The sequence below is a fragment of the Felis catus genome, chromosome A2 (genome assembly GCF_018350175.1).
Source record: "Felis catus isolate Fca126 chromosome A2, F.catus_Fca126_mat1.0, whole genome shotgun sequence".
Taxonomy (NCBI): Eukaryota; Metazoa; Chordata; class Mammalia; order Carnivora; family Felidae; genus Felis; species Felis catus.
Window position 1 is genome coordinate 78,942,412 of NC_058369.1, and position 21,103 is coordinate 78,963,514.

The following is a 21,103-nucleotide window of genomic DNA, read 5'->3' on the forward strand; positions in this document are numbered from 1 at the left end:
AGGACTAACTACACAGCCCATTAAGGGCCAGGCCACGGGAGGACCACCTCCGTGCTACCCATGGGTGCTCATCAAGACTGCTTCTATGCTCCCATCATGGAGTCAACAAAGCAGACAAAGGACCTGGATCAGAAGAGCTGAGTCCAAGTTCTGGTCCTCACCACAGGATCTGGGACAAGTCCGTTCCTTGCCTATAATATATGGAGAAGACCACCAAGTGCTCCTCCATGTTATTGTGAGGGTTAAATCAGAGTGAACACTTGAAAATGTGAGGATCCACAGCAACACTCGAGGCTTACGTATTTATAGCCATTTGTTCCAAAGGGCTTTAAGGTCTGAAGCTTTCATTATTTCCTAGTAGGATGAGACATGATCTATCCTAAAGGCCTTAGGTCTCTGGATCAAATAATCAGTGGAGATTTTGCAATCAGAGCCACAGCCCCTGAAGTCTAGAATCAAAGGAAACACAGCCAAGGTTTCCAACCTGGCGATTTGCTGTGTCGTGTGATCACAGCTGAGCTCCCCATAGGAGAGAGAATGCACAGAAAACAGATTAAAGGTCTTATCAGGGGCCAATAGAAGGTTTTTAACCACTTCCCTGACTGCACTAAAACATATTTTTTACACACAAATTAGGAAAGAAAGAAAAGTATTTAAAAAATACCCAATATTAGTCACCTGTAAAATCCCATCATTTTCACGAATAGCCTTCTGGGTTGTTTTGTTTTGTTTTGTTTTGTTTTGTTTTGTTTTGTAAGTAGTCTCCATGCCCAGAATGGAACCCAGCACAGGGACCAGCACAGGGCTTGAACTCATGACTGTGAGATCAAGACCTGAGCTGAGATCAAGAGTCAGACGCCTAACACATTGAGCCACCCAGGTGGCCCAATTCTTTTTTTATGCAAACTTATACCCTCCAGAACATTGAGATGATGCTCTAGTCAAAATTACATTCTCTTGTTCTTTTCATTTGTGTCTGGAGCACTTCCCCATATTCTTAACTCTTATCTTACAGCCTGATTGGTTAATGATGGCACAGCATTCTACTGTAGGGCTTATTTTACTAAGGCTTTCTTGCTGGTTCTTACCCATCCTTAAGGGGAAATATTTGGGCAGCACCGAGGAACACCCTTCTTCCAGTCCCCAAAATTGTATAAGCAGCTTGGCAGCACTCAAAGGTATGATGTTTAAATCCCAAGCCCCCACCGTCTCTCCAGCTCATAGCCTGGGCAGCAGTTGCCTAGGCCTGCAGCTGTCTGTACACACAGAGCAGTTCTGTGTCTTTGAGCAGAGCCTTCCCTGCAGAGAATCCTCACATACCCATAGATCAGAGGCTCAAGCTGTACGTGACGGGATGGCAGGATTTATAGAGCCACGGGGGGTGTTTACTATGTGCACCTGATTCAAGATGCCTTTCCAATGTGTTTAATGTTCTGGAAGATAGGTCTCCCATTCTGGTGAGTCTCCAATAGCAGAAATTCTCAGGCTACAGAGATGATACACACATCCTACTCTCCAAAAGCCGATGGTCAATGGGGGGAACATAAAAGAAGATGTGAGAGACATGCTCACAGGGAGATAAATATAGGATACGATATGGGAACAGACAAGGGGGACCCAGACCCATCTAGAACAGAAGAGTCAAGTGCGGTGGCTCTGGAGCCAGACTGCTGAGTTGGATTCCTGGTTCTAGTACTTTCCAGCTGCGAGAGCTTATGCAACAAAGAGTAATAATAATAGGGCATGTCCAACAGGCTATCATGTAAAGTTCTAGAACAGTGCCTAATACATGGTAAGCACCCAATACAGGTAAACTACTACTGGTGGTTAGAATGTAAGATCCATGAGAGGAAGGGCTTCATTTTATTCATTACTATCTCTAGTGTCTGACACATAATAGATGCTCAATAAATTTTTTTCAATCAATAAATATTTGTTAAGGGGTGCCTGGGTGGCTCAGTCGGTTAAGCAGCCAATCCTTGATTTCAGCTCAGGTCATGATCTCACAGTTCATGGGATCAAGCCCCACATCAGGCTCTGTGCTGACAGCACAGAGCCTACCTGGGATTCTCTCTCTCTTTCTCTCTCTGCCCCTCCTCCCCTCATGCTGTCTCTCTCTCTCTGGGTGTCTCTCTCTCAAAATAAATAAATAAATGAACTTTAAAAAATAAAAATAAATATTTGTTAAATGTTAAATATTGGGGTTTTCCTTTTCCTATTTTCCATCTAAGACCAGCATTCCCACCCTAAAAAATTTTTAAAGCAGGCAACAACAATGACAAAAATCTTGCCAAACTTCAAAAAAAAAAGCTGTTTTACTTGGGTAATGCTAGGCTGGAGTATGAAATCTTCCCCAGTCCTGCCGATGTCTGGGCAAGCAGGAAAAACCCAGCAGCAGACAGAAAGCGGTGACGACTGTAGGATCAGGAACGTAGGGAATTACTTTTTCATTTATATTAAGAGTTTGATTTCCTGGAATCCTGATTTTTTTTTCTTTTAGCACCAGGCTAATTTCCTTTATCCTTGAACCTACGAGCTTGTGTTAATGGGAATAGCAGGCTGGTACTTAGAAGGGAGATAATATCCATAGACTAAAAATATTGTGTCATGTGGCCATTTGCCAGCAACTCAGCAAAGCTTTCTGTAAAACCTGGCATTCTCTCCCCTTTTTAAAGGCTTGTTTAATCAAAGCTGCTCCCTTGATATTCATTCTTGGAAAACAGAAATTAAATAGAATGAGGACCGATTGCACCCCCTCTCTGCTCCACTACTGGCTGAGAAAAGTCCTGAGTAATCAGATCAATTCGGTTAACAAATGCTTGTCAGACAAGCGCTTCAGTGTCCCCGCTGGGAATATTCCTTTACCACCACCCCAGGCTTCTCTATTTGCAGCCCCTTGGCAGCTACCGTTTGCTCTGGGACACAAAGGCTTCAGTGTGGAAGACAACAGAGCCCGAGCTTCCTGCCCCATTCCCCCTTTATTGTGCCACTAGCATCAGGAGAAAGGAGGGCGGGAGGAAGCTGGCCCAGTTTCCTGAAATGTCAGGCTCCCTGGGGAGAGCTCACCACCTCCGCCTGGGCTCCCTCGCTACAGCTGGAGCTGGAGGCAGATCGGGATCCAACCTGTGCTGGTTTGCGGCCCTCAGTTGCTTTCAGGCCTGCAGTGGAATCAAGTGGGCGAGCATTCAGCCTCTAGTCTCCCAAGAACAGAGCAGTCAACCTCCAGGGGCCAAGTCTCCAGAGGGAAGGAAGGAGTCCTATCCCTCCCAAGTCCAGTAGCTCAGCAAGCCACACGCCCCCAGACCCACCCGGAGGACCAAGGTCGTGCGACACCATCTTCCAAGTGGGCTGTGGCGAGTTATAAATGTGATGCTGCGCGCCTGTGGTATTTTTCAGCGTAAGATGAATATCGTATAAAAGGCTTGATCCCTGTTCCCCCCCATCCCAGCTCAGAGGTGGGAGGTGGGGGGCAGGAGTGGGAGGGAAGGGTACCTAGGAGGGGAAAAAAACACCATAACAATCCTACTGCAAGCCTTTAACTTGTCTTGGCTTGTGTGGTATTGTTAGGAGGGTGAGCTAAGTGGGTTATAGGCAAATATTGGAATGTTTTTAAGAAGAGCCATATTTACAAATTCAGAATGCTATAGATGTGTAATCCTTTACTGGTAAAGCTGCCAGCGATCTATCCTCTCATATTCCGTCTTTCTTTTTCTGTAATCAGCCTGGGTCGTACTCGCTGATTCAGGCTTCACTGATCTTAAGGACAACAGTCCCCGTCCGCTCAAGGAAGTGTCTCAACATATGAACAGTCACCAGTGGTGATGTATTTGGAAGGGGAATAGTCCAATACCACTGTTTGTTTGTTTTTTTCCTTTGTGGAGCATTTTAACAAGAACCTGGAGTAAAACTCATTTTGCAAAGACTTCTGGCAGTGACTCCTGAGTTAGCAGGCAGATGCCAGGGGGGCACTGAGCACGTGGTGTGTGTGTGTGTCTGTGTGTGTATCTGTGTGTGTGTGTGTGTCTGTGTGTGTATCTCTGTGTGTGTGTGTGTGTCTGTGTGTGTCTGTGTGGTAGGAGTGGAGACATGTGGGAAGCAGGAAGGGCACTGTCACTCGGGACATCAAGGGACAGGACACCAAGGGCAGAATTTGCCAGAACGATATAGAAGGGAATGGGCAGGAGTTGGGCCGGGAGATCTCAGTTCTCACTAGAGTTACAGGGCCCAGGCGGAGGTCTCAGCTCGTCCGGAAACAAGGCGCCGCTCGAAGCACCTGAAAAGTCCCAGCCAGCCGGCCCCGGCATAAACGACCACTTTATTCCCAGGAAGATGGAAAGACACAGCTCACTGCCACTTCTCAGAGCCATGTGCAAGATGGAGGCGGGGAGAGAATTACTTCCCCTGTTGCCCTCCTGGTGGCCCAGCCAGTAGCAAGGTTATTGCTCTTTTAATTTAATCCTTTGTCTGCCCTGGTGAAGACAAAGCACATTTCACTTTATGCAAAAGTCCTTCCCTAATGGAAAGGCCAAGAGAAAGCTCCTTAATGGAGGAATTGCTGCTCTACATCACTTTGCCTCCAGCTGCGAAACTGATTAACGTCCTCAGAGTCTCCGAGGAGGCTTTGCTGCAGTCACGGTGGCCATTTCCGAGCAGAGGGGGAGGTGGAGCATGGGAGTTGGGTGGGAGGGGGTTGGATCTCATTGAACCTCCTTCAAGAAGTAGAGACAGGGCTGGGGGAGGGGGCCCAGAGGAGAAATGCCAGGAAATGGAGTTATTCACATACACACCACTCTGAGCCCAGTATTAACGCGTGCCTCTGAGCGTGCTCCACCTGTACCCCATCACGACACAGAAGGTGCACGGGGAGGGGGAGCTGAAGCTGGATCCAGGCCTGCGCCAAACAACACAAGCCACCAGCCACGGGCACCTGCGACTATTGAGCATTTGCAATGTGGCTGGTCTGAAAGGAGGTGAGCTGTAAGTATAAAGGACACAATGAGTCCAAAGACCCACTATAAGCAAAGGATGTAAAATATCTCATGAATCGGGGCGCCTGGGTGGCTCAGTTGGTTAGGCGTCCGACTTCGGCTCAGGTCATGATCTCACGGTTTGTGAGTTGGAGCCCTGCGTCAGGCTCTGTGCTGACAGCTCCAAGCCTGGAGCCTGCTTCGGATTCTGTGTCTCCCTCTCTCTCTGCCCCTCCCCTGCTCATGCTCTGTCTCTCTCTGTCTCAAAAACAAATTACAAAAACATTAAAAGATATCTCATGAATCGTTTTTATGTTGATTATGGATTAGAAACGATAGTAGTTTGTATATGAGTATTTAAAATGTAAGAAGTATATTAAAATTAATTTCACCTATTTTGTTCTACCTTTTCAATGTGGCTACTAGAACATTTAAAATGACACACACCACAGTCATTTCTGGCCCGCATGCCAGCTGTATTGGGCGGTGCTGGCCCAAACAACGTACAACATGCTATTAAAATTTCCTTAAAAAGGTGGGAGCAAATGCCAGAGGTCTCTGCACTAGCCCGCACTTGTATGCTATCTGTGATACACTTTCAGTTCATTAAGCTGCATAGACGTTGCAGGATTTGTCATTTTAAGGGAGTTGGGGTTTCTGGAGCTGTCCTAGAGCTATTTTTTAATCCGTTCTTCCTCCTCAGGGGTTCCCACCAGCAAGGCAACTCCTTGGAACCCATCAGGTAAGATGATAGGCACAAACCAACCCGGGGTGGCTTCATGCACATGCTTTGGTATCTTGTTTTTCTTTTTGTTTTGTTTCTTGTGGGAAGTCATGTATTTTAGTCATCACTCGGGCAATCTGAAATGGCCCCCTTCTCCCTGAGCCCCTACCATTGATTATTCACCATTGATAAGTCTGACCTCTTTCACCTTTTGATCACATTATAGACCACAGTCACCAAACAGAAAATACCACATCATGTATTGAAGGGAGTGGAGGTCCCATAATTGTCTTGCGGATCACATCTTCGCCAGGTAGATGGTTTGCTGCGTGATGATGGCAGGGGAGTGGCCAGTTTGGGGGCAGGGGGGCGGAGGGGTCTCAGCCATCCCCTTTTACACTCTTCCCTCTGAAGTCCCCTTCCAGCCAGCACCACAGCAGTCTGCATGTGACAGGCACATCTTCCAGGTGCTCAGTGCAATGACCAGCCATCAGGTACTTTGAAATATCAACCCCTAGTTCGTTCAGACCATTGCAGTACCGACCCAGTGCCCCTAACAACAGGATCCCCTCTGATTATGGTTCATGATACCATTTCTTTCTTTCTTTTTTTTTCTTAATTTATTTCTTTTGAGAGAGAGAGGGCACGAGCGGGAGAGGGGCAATGAAGAAGGGCAGAGGAAGCAGACTCCAAGCTGTAAGTACAGAGCCCACGCAGGGCTCCATCCCAGGAACTGTGGGATCGACCTGAGCCGAAATCAAGGGTCAGATGCTTAAGCCACCCAGGCCCTACATGATACCGTTTCTTAAAACACGCTCTTCCGGAGACCTGTTTTAGGATGGGTCCCCAAATGCACAGGACTCCTGGACAGCAAGGTTGTAATTGGCACCCTTCCCATCTTTATAGGTGCCGGTCACTATCCATCCAGTCTTGCCCACTGCATGGTTCTCCCCATGAACCCTGGACCGTCCAGTACTCAGTGTCATGGTTGACATCCCAGCCGGCCAAGAAAATGACACAGTTTACGTAGGCCCTGTCTGGGTTCTCGACATAGATGCCGCCTATGTAGTTATCCGTCTTCTCTGTCGCCCTTGTACTGCAGCCGATGGGCCTTTGGTGTAGATTTCTGCCACCATCTCTCTTCTGGAGAGGGAGCCATAGTCGCCAACCTACTTGAGGGTGTAGTTCTGGACGGCATGGCCATCTTTGAGTTCCGTGCAGGTTCCACATTGGTTAAGCTCCCGGTCATTGTCATACTCCCAGTCCTTGGCCTGGTAGCTGTTGCAGGCCTCGTCAGGGATGCCTTGCCGGTGGGTGTACCCCCACACCTGCAGGTCGTCGCCCCTGCGCAGGAGCCCAGGTTGCAAGCGTCCTTGCAAGGGTCCTTTACAGGCTGTGCTGCCAGCATGGCGGCGGTGGGGGATGGTGAGGGGAGCACGCCCCCTTCCTCTTGCTGTGGATCCTACCCGCCATCCTGGCTGTGGTGCTGCCATGCACCCGGCAGGCACCACAGTATGGGGGGACGGTCCGGGCCCCTGGGGAAACTGGCATAGTTGACCCTATCCACGTTGTTCCAGTCCCAGCTCTTGGGTAGATCTGACAGGGACAGGTGCTCATGAGGCCCAGGCTGTGTCCTGTGCCCCGGCTTGGACAGCTGGTCCCTCTGCGGGGGTCAGTGGCAGCTCCCAACCAACTGAAGTGGGGCCAGGCCAGCGTGCCTCCCTCCCCCCGATGTCACCCCCCCCCCTCTCCTGGCAGCATGGGCAGCAGCAGTCACAGCCGCAGCCCGGACAGTGCCAGAGCTCCCGGCTCTACTTTGGTGTTCCATTAAAGCCCCTGCTTGCTTCTTCAGTTCTGTGGTCCTCAAAGGGTACAATGTCAGAATCACCTGAGCGGTTTGTATTCCAGGAGTCCATGGTTTTTTTTAAAGCAGCCTGCAAATATTCTCACGCAGGGACCTGAACACCTTCTGAGAAACCATCCCAGCCTCTCTAACCAGAAGACTCCCCCGGGGTATTTGGCAAAGTTGCAGATTCCCAGGCCCATCCCAGACCCACAGGATAGGAAACTTGGAGAGATACTTGGGAAATTTGGGAAAACATGCCCATGGTTTTCAGCCCTGGCTGTTCAAGAGATTCACCTGGGGGCTTGCAAAGCCTGATGCCTGGATCACACCCCAGGACAGTCACATCCGACTCTCGGCAGAGTGGGACCCAGATATCTGTTGTTTTTTTTAGGTTCCTCTTCTGGTTTCAATTTACAGCCAAAGTTAAGAGGCACAGGTTCTGTGAATAGTAAATTAACCCATCTCCTTTCTCCTTATATAGAGCAAACATGTCATTTAGTACCTCCAGAGCGTCCAGAATAAAAAGTCTAAGTACAAAGGCCGTGCTGTGTCACTTCTTGAACTGCTATTCCTTTCCAATCTGAGAAAGGGTTCTTTCTTTTTTTTTTTTAATTTTTTTTAAATGTTTATTTATTTTTGAGACAGAGAGAGACAGAGCATGAACGGGGGAGGGTCAGAGAGAGAGGGAGACACAGAATCCGAAACAGGCTCCAGGCTCTGAGCTGTCAGCACACAGCCCGACGCGGGGCTCGAACTCACAAACTGCGAGATCATGACCTGAGCCGAAGTCGGCCACTTAACCGACTGAGCCACCCAGGCGCCCAGAAAGGGTTCTTTCTACATCATGCTCACTGCTTCTGCAGGCTGGAACATTCTGCACAGCTGTTAGTTCTAGTGCAGGTGTTAAATACTTCATTAACACTTTCTGCTGCACTTGAAGGGCCCCCTCCTGAAAATAACTCCTAAGCACACTGTGAAAGCTATGGGTGCAGCTAGTTCCAGGCCCCCAGCCCCTGCGGCTGAGCTCAGACCTCTTTGGATGGCACTACGTATTCTTTTAAGGGAGCAACGCCTGCTGCATTTGTTACCCACCTGGCTGCTTCCCTTGCTCTGAAAGCATAACAACTTGATCCAGGAGGGATTTTTACCTTATTTTTTTTAATGTTTTTTTATTTATTTTGAGAGAGAGACAGAGACAGAGCATAAGCGGGGGAGGGGCAGAGAGAGAGGGAGACAGAATCTGAAGCAGGCTCCAGGCTCCGAGCGGTCAGCACAGAGCCTGACGTGGGGCTCGAACCCACAAACTGTGAGATCATGACCTGAGCTGAAATCAGCCACCTACCAAATGAGCCACCCAGGTGCCCCAGGAGGTGTTTTTAAAGGGACTGCCATGGCCTTATCCCCTCTGTATAATTTGGAAAGATCTATTAAAGATGGGGATTTAAAAATAAACCTTTTTCTTGGCAGTTGGAGAGTCCTTCCACTTTGCCCCCACTGCATCTTGTACAGACTTTATAGCAATTACCTTATTGAATTATAATGATTTGGTGTGTGCACGAATGTCTCCCACCCAGACTGTAAACTTCTTGAGGTACAAAGATGTGTGTTACTCATCTCTGAGTCCATAGTATCTAATAGAAAGCCGGGCACATAGTGGATTCTTGGTAAATGTTGAAATGAACTAAATGTATAAATGAGGTACTATAATTTGGGTTGCCGACCCATCTGAAATCCTTTTTCCCTTGGTCACCATCAAGCCACAGTGCCCGTAGGACACAGTGCTGGCCAGTGAGGAGTAAACAGAAGTCCTCTGGTTAGGGGCTCCAGAAGGGTCTTTGTTTTCCTACCAAAAAAGGTACAGGCTGGGCTGGCCTGCTCCCTTCACCCTGTAGCCCTTCCTGCTTTTTTTTTTTTTTTCTTCTTTCTGCCTGGAACTTAAAGGTAAAGCCTGGAGGTACAGTAGCCATCTTGTAATCATGAGGCAAACAGAAAGAGGACAAAACCAACATACTGTGGGTGAAAGAACAGAAAGATAGAAAGAGCCCAGGTTTCTGATGGCAGCAGATGAGCCAGCCCTGGACTGCCTGCCTGCCTCTGGACTTCGTATGGGAGGAAAAACAAAATCCCACATCCGCCACTGTGATTAAGTTTTCTGTTGTTTTCAGACCAACACATTTATAACTTACATAGCAAGTATGTTACTCATAAGTGTGCGTTTAAAGCACCTAGTGTGGCTCTTAGCACATAGTAGGAATCCATTAAGTGTTTGCATATTCCACGTATTCATGCAGATAGAATCTTGAATAAATTATTTTTGGGGGACAGAAGGGTCATCTTCTGATGATAACAGTCTATTCTGTAACTTAAGATGTGCCCACTAATCTTAAAACAGCTTTGTTTCAGACCCTGCCGACTGTATCATATTAGTGCTTGAGGTTATCCCCAAGGCTCGCTTCCTCGTGTTAGAAAAAGTAGCCCTGTTGAGGCTGCAAATCACAGAGCAAACAGCCGAAACAGCCTCCCGGTGTTACCAGTTCCCCGAGTGTCATATTTCAAGCGCTCGCTTCTCTGTAAGGTAGGATTTGCCGGAGCAATGCCTGCTCCAAGGTTAGCGGGCTGGCGGGCTGGCTGGCTGGCTCTGGTTCTTTTCTTTCCGACCTGGGCTGCCCAGCTGCAGGGCGCACAAGCCACTTCAGGGGACAGAGCTGGGAGCCACAGCATCCCTGTCCTGGGGATACGCTGAGAAGCTCCTTCGCCCAAAGGTTAGCGTTTACAAGAGCTCCACCGGCAGCTGCCTTTAAGGGAGTGGATTTAAAAGGGAGAGAAGCAAGATCTCAGACTGAACCGTGAGGGAAGGTTCCAGGGCCTAGACTCTGGTTTTTCTCTGTGGGATTCCTCCTGTTCTTTGGAATTTCTGGGACTTTTTTTTTTTTTTTAACTTGGCTCCAAACAGCTTGACCTCATCTCTTGAAAACAACTGTTAATGCCGGCCTTTGGGATACACATTTTCCACTTCTTTTTTTTTTTTAATTTTTTTTTAACGTTTATTTATTTTTGAGACAGAGAGAGACAGAGCATGAACGGGGAGGGGCAGAGAGAGAGGGAGACACAGAATCGGAAGCAGGCTCCAGGCTCTGAGCCATCAGCCCAGAGCCCGATGCGGGGCTCGAACTCTCGGACTGCAAGATCGTGACCTGCGTTGAAGTCGGACGCTTAACCGACTGAGCCACCCAGGCGCCCCTCCACTTACTTTTAAAAGAATATAGCTGGGGGGGCTGGAGTGCCTGGGTGGCTCAGTCGGTTGGGCATCCGAGTTTGGCTCAGGTCATGATCTCACCGTTCATGGGTTCAAGCCCCGCATCGGGCTCTGTGCTGACAGCTCAGAGCCTGGAGCCTGCTTCGGATTCTGTGTCTCTCTCTCTGTCTCTGCCCCTCACACTCTGTCTCTCTCAAAAATAAATAAACATTAAAAAAAATGTTTAAAGAATATGGCTGGATTTGTATTAACTTAGAATTTAAAAATACTGAGCAGTTTTAATATGCCAGGCACTTGTGCTAAGTGGCTTCATGTGCATGATTTAATCCTTACAGTCCCCCAGCTGTGGAAGGTGCTTTTGTTCTTCCATTTTTATAGAGGAAGAAATGGAAGCTCAGAGAGGTTAAGAACTCGTCTAAGATCACACAGGGCCATGAATCTTATCCGGGGTATCCAGAGCTCCCTCACCCATTCCAACACCCCCTGTACTCTATGCTATGGACAGCACAGTCCTCCCATATCACTGCCCCAACGGCCCCCCACCGCAGGCCGAGGCTCCAGGCTCCTGGGTCAAAGGCAGCTTGGAGAAGCCCTTCTTGTTTAACAAGGAGACTTACACTGAGGGGTATGCTTCGGTTTGTGTCTTCTGGATCGAAGGCCTCCACCTGATAAATGAATCCAGGATTTGCTCCTTCCACTATGTACAGGTCTAGACCTATATTGGCGTCCAGAGTGGAAGAAGACACATTTTATTAGACAAAGCAAATGAGGAATTACGAAACCGGGACCAGCCGTACATGGCCGAAGGGAACCGAGTGCACCGGCATCATGGGAAAGGCGGACGCGGTGACGGAGGCGGTGAGTAAGCCCACCGGCCGGCGGGCGTGAGCGGACCGCTTATGGGAATTTATAACGCGCTCGGTGGCCAAGCTGGCAGCACCTCTCCCCACCTTTCCTTTGCTGAGAGGTGACCTTGGGGAGGAGCCTCCTGCAAGAGGCTGGTTCCTGATCCACTCTCACGTGCAAATTCCTCTGAAACCTAACCAAGGTCACCTCCGGAAGTGAACTTAGCATGTCAGCTGAAATGAATGATGTGCAGGAGGAATAAGGGAGGGAGAGGGCTGCAGAGACTCAGGGAGGGGACCAGAAATTGGTTTCATCTACTTCAGAGTTCTCGCAGCCAGGGGGAACAGCTCCTTGGCCCCACCAGCCTTGCCTAGGGGTATCTCTCTCTCTCTGAGAACCCGTCCTTCTGAGAGAGGGCTGAGAACGCGCACATCCACTCGCTCTTTGGAGGTATTGTGGTGAGGACTTATGTTTTCTCCCTTATCTTCATAACACTCTGTAAGGAGGTATTGTAATGATCTCTACTTTACAAATGAGGGAATGCGCTCTGGGAAGTGATGGGGCTGTCTCAGCTAGGAAGGAGGTGAGGGCATAAAAATTCAAACCCAGTCCACCTTCCATAGGAGCTCCAGCTCCCATTCACCTTCGTCACTGCTCGTGCTTCCATTCAAGTCAGTATTTACTGAGTTCTCACTACTGCACCAGACACGGATCCATCTACGCATTGGGAAGGCAGCGGTTCCCCAAACCCAAAGCCCTGCTCTCACTTGGCTTCCATTATAGTGGGAAGATCCAGACAAAGGAAATGAGCAAAGTATGTGAATGTTACGGAGCGATGTCACGGGGAAAATCAGGGAATGGCGTGTTGTGGGTTGGGTTCCAACGTGAAATGGAGTGGTTGTGGAAGGTTCGCGGACACTTGAGTCAAGATTCTTAAAGAAATGAGGTGCCGCCATAAATATGGGGGAGGGGCAAAGAGTAAATGCAGACGCTGACTCTGACAGGTGGTGCCTGGGGCACTGACAGTCCGATGAGGAGGCTGGGACTGCCATAGCGGAGGAGTAGCAGGAAATGTGTGGGAGAGGACATGGTGGAGGCTGGAGCAGTCTTGCCAGTTTGGATTGCCTTAAGGAGTCTCTGGCTCTCGTTTTAAGGGAGATGAGAAGTTCCTGTAGGGTTTTAAGCAGAGGGGTGCCTTGATTTAACTGATATTTCCCGAGATCCTTCTGGCTGCTATGCGGAGAACAGACTGGCAGGGGCTAGGGCAGAGCAGGGAGACCAGTTAGCCGGCCATTGCAATAAGCCATGCAGTCATGTGTGGTGACACTTGACCGGTGCCTTGTGCCTTGGTGGTAGTGACGGGGATGCCAGGCAGCGGTCAGACTGCGGGGACTTGGAAGGGGCGAGATTTCCCAACGGTTTTGATGTTGGGTATGAAGGAGAGAGGAGTCATGGCTGACTTTGAAGTTTTGGTCCAAGCAACTGGAATGCTGGAGGTGCCATTAGCTAAGAGGGGAAAGACAGGAGAAGCAGATTTTGGGGGGTGGGGGGTGGTGGGGGTCGGGAGTGGAGTGGGAGCTGAGGGTTTGGTTTGGGGGCATGTCAAGTTGGAAATGTCACGTTATGACACCGAGTCCAATGTGGGGCAGATTTTGTATACCACCAAGCAATCCTCTGACACTAGCTGGCAGTTCTACAATTCGACTCAACTCTGATACTATCTACCCAGAGACAGCATTCAGATTCCACAGGCCAAGAACTCAGTCCCACGAGACAAGTCCACCCCCCACCCCCCACCACTTCAGATGTCAATTTCCAGTTCAGGTTGTCATCTGTGCTTCTGACCCACAAGCTGTAAGTCTGAGTTTCCCACCATCCCCTCTTGGGGTTTGGTGAATTTGCTAGAGGGGATCACATGACTCGGAAATATTTTACTTACTAGATTACTGGCTTATTGCAAAAGGCTATAACTCAAGAACAGATAGATATAAGAGATGCATAGGGTATGATATGGGGAAAAGGGTACAGAGTGTCTATGCTCTCTGGGTACACCGCTCTCCAGGAAGAGAGAGTTTGTTCACCAACCTGGAAGCTTTGCCAACCCCACCCTTTTGTGGTTTTATGGAGGCTTGATTACAAAGGCATGGCTAATTACATCATTGGCCATTGGTGATTGAGCTCAGTCTCCACCCCCCTTCCCTCCGCAGAGGTGGGGACAAAGTGGAGGATGGGAGTCAGAGTTGCAACCTTCTAATCACATGGTTGGCTCCACTGGTCAACCTACTTAGGTTTGGGTGACCTGGGGACATTCCAAAAGTCACCTCACAGCATCCCAGATGCCTACTAGACATGGCAGATGGAGATATCGGGTAAGATGGCTAGATGTTTGAGTCAGGGGTTCAGAGGAGAAGACTGGACTAACATGGAGGTTGTCAGTATGGATGGCATTCAAAGGCATGAGCATGGGCAAGATTATGCAGAAAGTTACCCTATGCTCCAGTCCTTTATATTGTCCCTGCTCTGCAGCAGAGCCCAGTCACACACTGCCCTCCAGGCCTCCATGGGGAGAATTAACAAGTGAGTCAATGCCCGCAGCACACAGTGATGAGTCTCTGATGGGCTCATCCCAGCTTCCTCCAGAATGATCCACTCGAGGTCCCAGAGCCTCACTTTCCTCCCCAGGTCTGAGAGATTCCCAAGAGAAGCGACAGAGGTGAGGGGCTTTGTAAATCGTTGGGCATCATTATTGGAAGTCCTGTGCTGGAGGACATTTCATTTATTCCCTGCTCATTAAGCAGATGCCTTTTCCAGGGAAACAGCTGCTTGTTTACTTACTTGTCTGCTTTGCTCAGTCCCCCCAGGGACCTCCCCTGTGCCACCGTCTGGCCATACCGCACACCCCAGTGTATCTTACCTTTTGCCAAGTTGCCTTGAAACTCAGGCGGCTCGTTCACATCTGTTACCTGGACGGTCAGGATCTGTAGGTCAGTGACACCAACGTCATCCTTAACATAAATCTGCAACTCAAATATGTTTGGTTCCATTTCAAAGTCTAGTTGTTCCTTCCCACTGGTGACAACCTAAAAGCAAATGCAGAATTCTTAGTAACCCTGTGGAAGAAGATATGTTTGGTATGCATGCATTTTGCAAAGGGATGTTACTAGGAACGAAACAACCAGCATCCTTTCCCTCACTGTCAAAGGAAGGGGTTGTTTTTCCTTAGTCCGTCCAACAGAAGCCCCATGACACTCCACTAAAGGGGCTCCTGCATGTGATGCCACTTTTCCTGGGAAAGAAAAATATTTAGGTGACATGCTGGTTCCATCCACTGGAGATGGAAAGCCAGGAGTTAAAACCCTGCCTGTCACTACTTGGGGTTGGCGCCTAGGCAAGTCTACTCTGAATGTAGTTAGGTTTTCTGACACTGTACTTTCCTGTGATTGCTGTTAAGTTGCATCTTGGCGTAGCACGCCATGCTAACTTTCCCAAGGCCATGTCCAAGAGTAAACAAGGGAAGGATACATCTGCAGAAATAAGGAACAATATATACTTACATCAACACCCTGTTAGTGTTTTTGTACATTTCCACACATCCTTCCACGATTGGAAACTTGTCCTCTGAATTGTGTTTTGGAAATGTGGGAGGGATACCAAGAACCAGGGATAGAGAGACATCACCAGAATCATCAGCAGGAACCCGGGAAGTCCATGATGGGAGGGTTCTGCTGAGGCTAACTGGAGGCCAGCTGATGACCTCTCATGTCTACATGCACACTCCTGCCACCAGCTCAGACCACGGAGTGCCCAGAGTCCTTTCGGACATTTCATAAATCTTTTAATTATCCTAATGGAAGCTTTTGGTTGTTAATATGAATGGGGCCAGGCAGGCATTCAGTATCCTGTCGTGAGGAGAGCACTTAGTTCCAATCTCACTTTCATGGCTGAACTTTGGTGTGACCTTGGGGAAGTCCTGTACCTTTCTCTGATTTTTCTTCCACATGATTATAAGCAGGTAAATAATCCTCGCCCTAGTTAAACAGGTGAGGTATAGGACAGGATATTATAACAAAGAATAGGGGGCAGAGTTCATTGTGAGCCGTGTTTAGCCAGGGAAGGCTTCATGGAGGCGGCTATGGGTTTCATGTTTGACTTTGCAAGATCTGGGCTGCAGATCTGGGCTTGTTGAGTGAAGACAGCCACAGATGGGAATGAGTACGTGCAGTGGAGGGAGAAAGTGTGGAGGAGGGCTGAGAGAGACAAAGATGTAGTCTTGTCACTACTGTGAGCAGGGGTCAGCCTGGCGCCCACGTATGTAGAGATGACCTGTCTCTGCGTCTGACGCCTGTAAGGAGAGAGGCAGCATAAGCGAGGCGTCCAGAGCATAGACTCTGGAGCCAGGCTGACTGGCTTTAAAGCCCAGCCTTCCCATTCCTTAACCCATCTGTGCCTCCATTTCCCCATCTGTAAAATGGGGACATTAAGAGCATCTACTTTAGAGGGTTGTTGTAAGGATGAAATGAGTGAAGCCACGGAACACTTAGATCACTGTTTAGCACTGAGCAAGCACCCAGCAAATGAGAGCCAGAAACCGTGCAGTGAGCATTTGTCCCCCAGAGCAGCTCCCTCTGTCATGACCCATTCTGTTTCCTTGATTTAGACCCGAGCTTCCTGCTAAGCCCGGAGGCCTCTCCTGAACCCCAAGCTTGAGCAGATCCTTTACCACAATATTACCTACTGACAGCTCCGTGTCCTTGGGAACTAGCTCTGATTCCCCAGAGGAAGGAAACAATACAGTCAAAGAAAGAGTCCAAAATACTACATTTTGGAGTCAGAGGAACTGGGTTGCTACCAACACAAATGGGGGAGTTGTTTTTGCTGTTGCTACCAGTATTCATTAAGTGTTTACGTGCCGGGCTCTTGCCAAGCCATTTTGCCGAGTATCTTATTAAGTCGTGGCAACAACCACAGGTTGGTGAAGGTTCCCTGTGTTTCACGGGTAAGAAGACTAGGCCAGGGAGGGGAAGGTGCTCCAAAGGTCATTGCTGGGAGCAGTGGAGCCTCCATTTGGTTGCAGGCAATCTGGCTGCCGAGTTAGAATGAAAGACAATGTTTGGTCTCAGGTATGTTAAATCTGAGGTCATTCTGGTCAAAGCTCAACAAATTTGCTGGTGACAGTGGGTGAGGAAATAGGAGAGTCTGGCTGAGAGAGAAAGAGGGGCAGGTGCAGGCCTCCACACGACCTCAGAGCAATGCTTGCATGCCTGCGCAGCTTCTCAGAACTATCCTTCTTCTTCTTCTTTTTAATGTTTATTTATTTTTGAGAGAGAGGTGAGAGAGAGACAGAGAGAGAGAACAAGTGGGGAAAGGGTAGAGAGAGAGGGAGACACAGAATCCAAAGCAGGCTCCAGGCTCTGAGCCATCAGCACAGACCCCAGCGTGGAGCTTGAACTCATGAACTGTGAGATGATGACTTGAGCCGAAGTCGGACTCTTAACTAACTGAGCCACCCAGGCGCCTCTCAGAGTTATCCTTCTTGCTGCTGTTATGGGAGAAAACTCCATGACTAACAATTGGCCACATGTGGCCAAATGGGGCTCTGACATCTCTCTTGCTGGGCAATAGTGGGCCAGCGCAGAGTAGGGACTGCGAGCTAGGGTTCTTGGGCCAGCTTGCCAGATCCCAAGTCTCAAGTTGGCCACCAACTAGCTAAGTGAACCTGGGCACCCTGCTCGGCCTCTCCATGCCTCCGTGCCCCACCTCTAACATGCAAATAATAGTAGTACAGCACTCATGGTCCTATTGTGAGTATTACATCAATGAATTCACAAAAAATTTAGGGGGATTCCTGGTATATGATAAATGCGCCATACACATGAGTTGTTATCATTAGATCATTGTCACAAATTCTCCTTGCCTGCCCCCTGTCCCCAGAAGTCTCAGCAGCTGTGTTTGAAAGTAGAGAGGCCTGAGCTCTGGCGTGATTCAGAGGTCACCCTCCGAAAGCCCTGTACAATGAAGTCCCAAGGCCAACGGTAACCAGACCTCTGGACCAGAGACCCAAAAACCTCACCATTGGACTTCTCCTGCAGACTGTCCAGTCAGCCCAAGGAGGAGTCAGGTTCTACTGTGGTGGTAGCTCTTATGAACATTTGGGGTAGGAGAAAAGGATTTTTTTTTAATGTTTATTTATTTTGAGAGAAAGAGAGCATGCATGGGGGAAAGGCAGAGAGATGGGGAGGAAGAGAATCCCAACCAGGCTCCACACTGTCAGCACAGAGCCCGACACAGGGCTGGATCTCATGAGCCGTGAGTCAAGAGTCAGACGCTTAACTGACTGAGCCACCCAGGCACCCTAAGATCTTTTTGGAGGGGATAGTTGATGCCATTGGGTGGTTTCTGGGGAGAAGCAACCAATTCTTAAGAATAGCTTCAGGACTGGGGCGCCTGGGTGGCTCAGTCGGTTAAGCGGCCGACTTCGGCTCAGGTCATGATCTCGCGGTCCGTGAGTTCGAGCCCCGCGTCGGGCTCTGTGCTGACAGCTCGGAGCCTGGAGCCTGTTTCAGATTCTGTGTCTCCCTCTCTCTGACCCTCCCCCGTTCATGCTCTGTCTCTCTCTGTCTCAAAAATAAAAATAAAAACGTTAAAAAAAAAACAAAGAATAGCTTCAGGACTTATGAATGCGTGGCCAGTCCTAGTGCTGGCACAGAGTCCAGGAGGGCACCAGGGCTGGGACAGTCCCCTGAACACTGGAGCCCACATCAGTTGAGGTGCTAATAAAATTGCCATTTCTAGAGTTCAGGAATAGGATGGAATTCTTCCTTGACTGATAGCCCTGTGTGAATCCCATCAAACATGGAAAAGGTAGGTATTTCCACCTGATTTGGGGGCTTGCCAAAACAGCAACAATGTGCATGGCAATGTAAGAAAAAAAGCCTAAGATTGGTGGTCAGGTGACCTGAGTTAAGTGCTTATTTCATCTTTAATGGCTATGTGATCTCAGACAATTCAGTTAAACTTGCCGTCTCTTTATGATCTTAGTTCTGAACTGGAATAAAGCATTTTACTTTTATTTGTTTGATTTTTTTTAAAGAGAGAATGCAAGCAGGGGGGGATTTAAGGCTCCACACTCAGCAGAGAGCCCAATGCATGGCTCTAACCCACCACCCTCAGATCATGCCCTGAGCTGAAATTAAGAGTTGGATGCTCAACCGAGTCACCCAAGTGTCCCAGCAATAAAGCACTTTAAACAGTGATAATATCAGTGTCAGTAGTAACATCAAGAGATCAGGATGCATATCTGAAGCAGCACGGTCACCATCATCATTAAAGGCAGTAGACTATCGAGGCTAAGGGAGGGAGCTCTTAGTGGGAACAACCCAGATGTCTGTCAGTTGATGAACAGGTGGGCAAAATGTGGTCTGTCCAGATGGTAGAATACGATTCAGTCACGAAAAGGAATGAAGTACTGACACACGATACAACATGGGTGACCCATGAAATTTTTTGCTTCAGGGAAACTGGCCGGTCATTAAAGACCACGTACAACGCAAATCTATTCAGAGACAATGTCCAGAATAGGCAAATCCATTAAGACAGAAAGGAGATTAGTGGGTGCCAGCAACTGGGGGAAATAGGAAAAGGGGAGTGACTGCCGATAGAGTAGGGGTTCAATTGGGCATGATGGGATGTTCTGAAATTAGATTGTGGTGGTGGTCTGTGAAACGCTAAAAACCACCGAATTGTACATTTTATTTTTTATTTTTATTTTTTTAAACATTTATTTTTGAGAGACAGACAGAGCGGGGGAGGGGCAGAGAGAGAGGGAGACACAGAATCCAAAGCAGGCTCCAGGCTCCGAGCTGTCAGCACAGAGCCCAATGCGGGGCTCGATTTCACGAACCATGAAATCATGACCTGAGCCGAAGTCAGACACTTAACCCACTGAGCCACCCAGGTGCCCCCTGAATTGTACATTTTAAATGGGTGACTTCTATGATGTACACATTATATCTCAATGAAGCTGTTTATAAGACTAGTCAGAGATATGAAGTCAGGCTACCTGGGTTCTAGCTTCAGCTCAGCCACCTGAGAGCTGTGCAACCCAGGGCAAGGTATCTCATATCTCTGTTAAATTTTGCTTCGGTTTCCTGCATCTGTAAAAAGGGCTAGTAATATAAATAAAATCATTGGGTTGTTGGAAGATTACAAGAGTAAACACATGTAGAACAGGTTCCACAGTGTCCAGCCAATACCGCATGCTGTGTAAGTGCAAGCAATTGGCAGGGCTTATAGGAACAGATGAACAGCAGCTGTGGAAGATGAGCCAGATGTCAAGGGCCAGGTAGACAGGGCAGGTGAGTCACAGAACCAGCATCTGGGGCCCGGGAATGTACACTGGATACTGAGGTGAAGACCTCCTGAATGGGGTGCTGAGAATACCGTGTTCCTGCGCTCTGGCCCTCAAGTCATGGCTCCTGAATGTGAACGACTGAGTCTAAATTATCCACGAGGAAACAGTCACACAGCACAGCTGCCCATTTAGACTTGGATTTCTATGAAGGGTGTGTTCTTCCATATTAAATAAGTCTCCTCATAGATTTCCTTCTGAAAAATCACAGAATTCGAGAAAAGCAGCATCACCGGACACAAGTTCATCAGCGCCTGGCTTTTGAGGAGACGAATACCCAAACTATGCCACCTAAAGAATTTAGTTACTGTCAGTACACTTCTAACGCCTGATATCATGTAAGGGCAGTTGGCAATAAGAAACAAGACTTTTATTTGTAATAAATTGGGCATTTGGTCACTGCACTGGATCGAGTGAAGAAAGAAGGTCCCAAGTGCTCTGGCGCATCTAGCACAGAGGGCTTTACGGTGCCCCAAACAGCCCTTGTGGATCTTACTAGAGGAGAGATTGAACCAGGGAAAGAGGAGGAAATGATCACTGATCTGGAATCCCATCCACCCTCAGCTTCAGGACCCCTCTTTGTGGACAACTCCCCCTGGGAGTGAGATGTGCTTGCCTCAAAGTCGATGCCTGACAGCCAGTTCACTTTGAAGGCATCAGTGAGGGGGCTTGAGTTGATGATCAGGGGAAACCCCGGGGTCACAGGTGCCAGCGATGCTGATAAATTCACAGAAAACTTGTGCACTGAAGTCTCAGGTGGAGAATTCTCAGCCACGTTGCTTGTAGCAGGCAAATGGATTAGGCGTAGCGCTTCTCTCCCTGTGGGTTTAAGAAGGATGCAAAACAACATGAACATAAAGCCTTGTGCTGGGAAAAAGGACTTAACAGCTCGCTCTATGGTTTCAACTCGTAGCTCGGGGCAACGATGGAACCTGGTCACTCTTGCCAGGACTGGAAATGGAAATCTGAGATCTTCTGGGAGCCAAGAAAACCACCACAAAACAACCATGAAATCTGCTTTTGTCATTCTGTAAATAAAGCTGCCGCGTTTCTCTTG

The 21,103-nt window shown here is 48.6% G+C and overlaps 1 protein-coding gene, 1 long non-coding RNA gene and 1 pseudogene across 3 annotated transcripts in view; 1 reads left to right on the forward strand and 2 right to left on the reverse strand.

Annotated features, from left to right (window-relative positions):
• Positions 1 to 21,103, reverse strand: part of CDHR3 (cadherin related family member 3) — a 66,053-nt gene that overhangs the window by 35,860 nt on the left and 9,090 nt on the right. The window contains exons 2-4 of the mRNA XM_045052264.1: positions 20,663 to 20,865; positions 14,554 to 14,719; positions 11,411 to 11,508 (exon numbers count right to left, since the gene is read on the reverse strand). Of these exons, the coding sequence (XP_044908199.1) occupies positions 11,411 to 11,508; positions 14,554 to 14,719; positions 20,663 to 20,865 (467 nt within the window). The remainder of the gene's footprint in view (positions 1 to 11,410; positions 11,509 to 14,553; positions 14,720 to 20,662; positions 20,866 to 21,103) is intronic.
• Positions 6,356 to 7,519, reverse strand: LOC101082136 (annotated as a pseudogene).
• LOC123383845 overlaps positions 10,119 to 21,103 on the forward strand; it is a 42,341-nt gene continuing 31,356 nt past the window's right edge. For both annotated transcript variants that reach the window (XR_006594130.1, XR_006594129.1), the window contains exons 1-2: positions 10,119 to 10,299; positions 11,501 to 11,651. This is a non-coding gene — a long non-coding RNA (uncharacterized LOC123383845). The remainder of the gene's footprint in view (positions 10,300 to 11,500; positions 11,652 to 21,103) is intronic.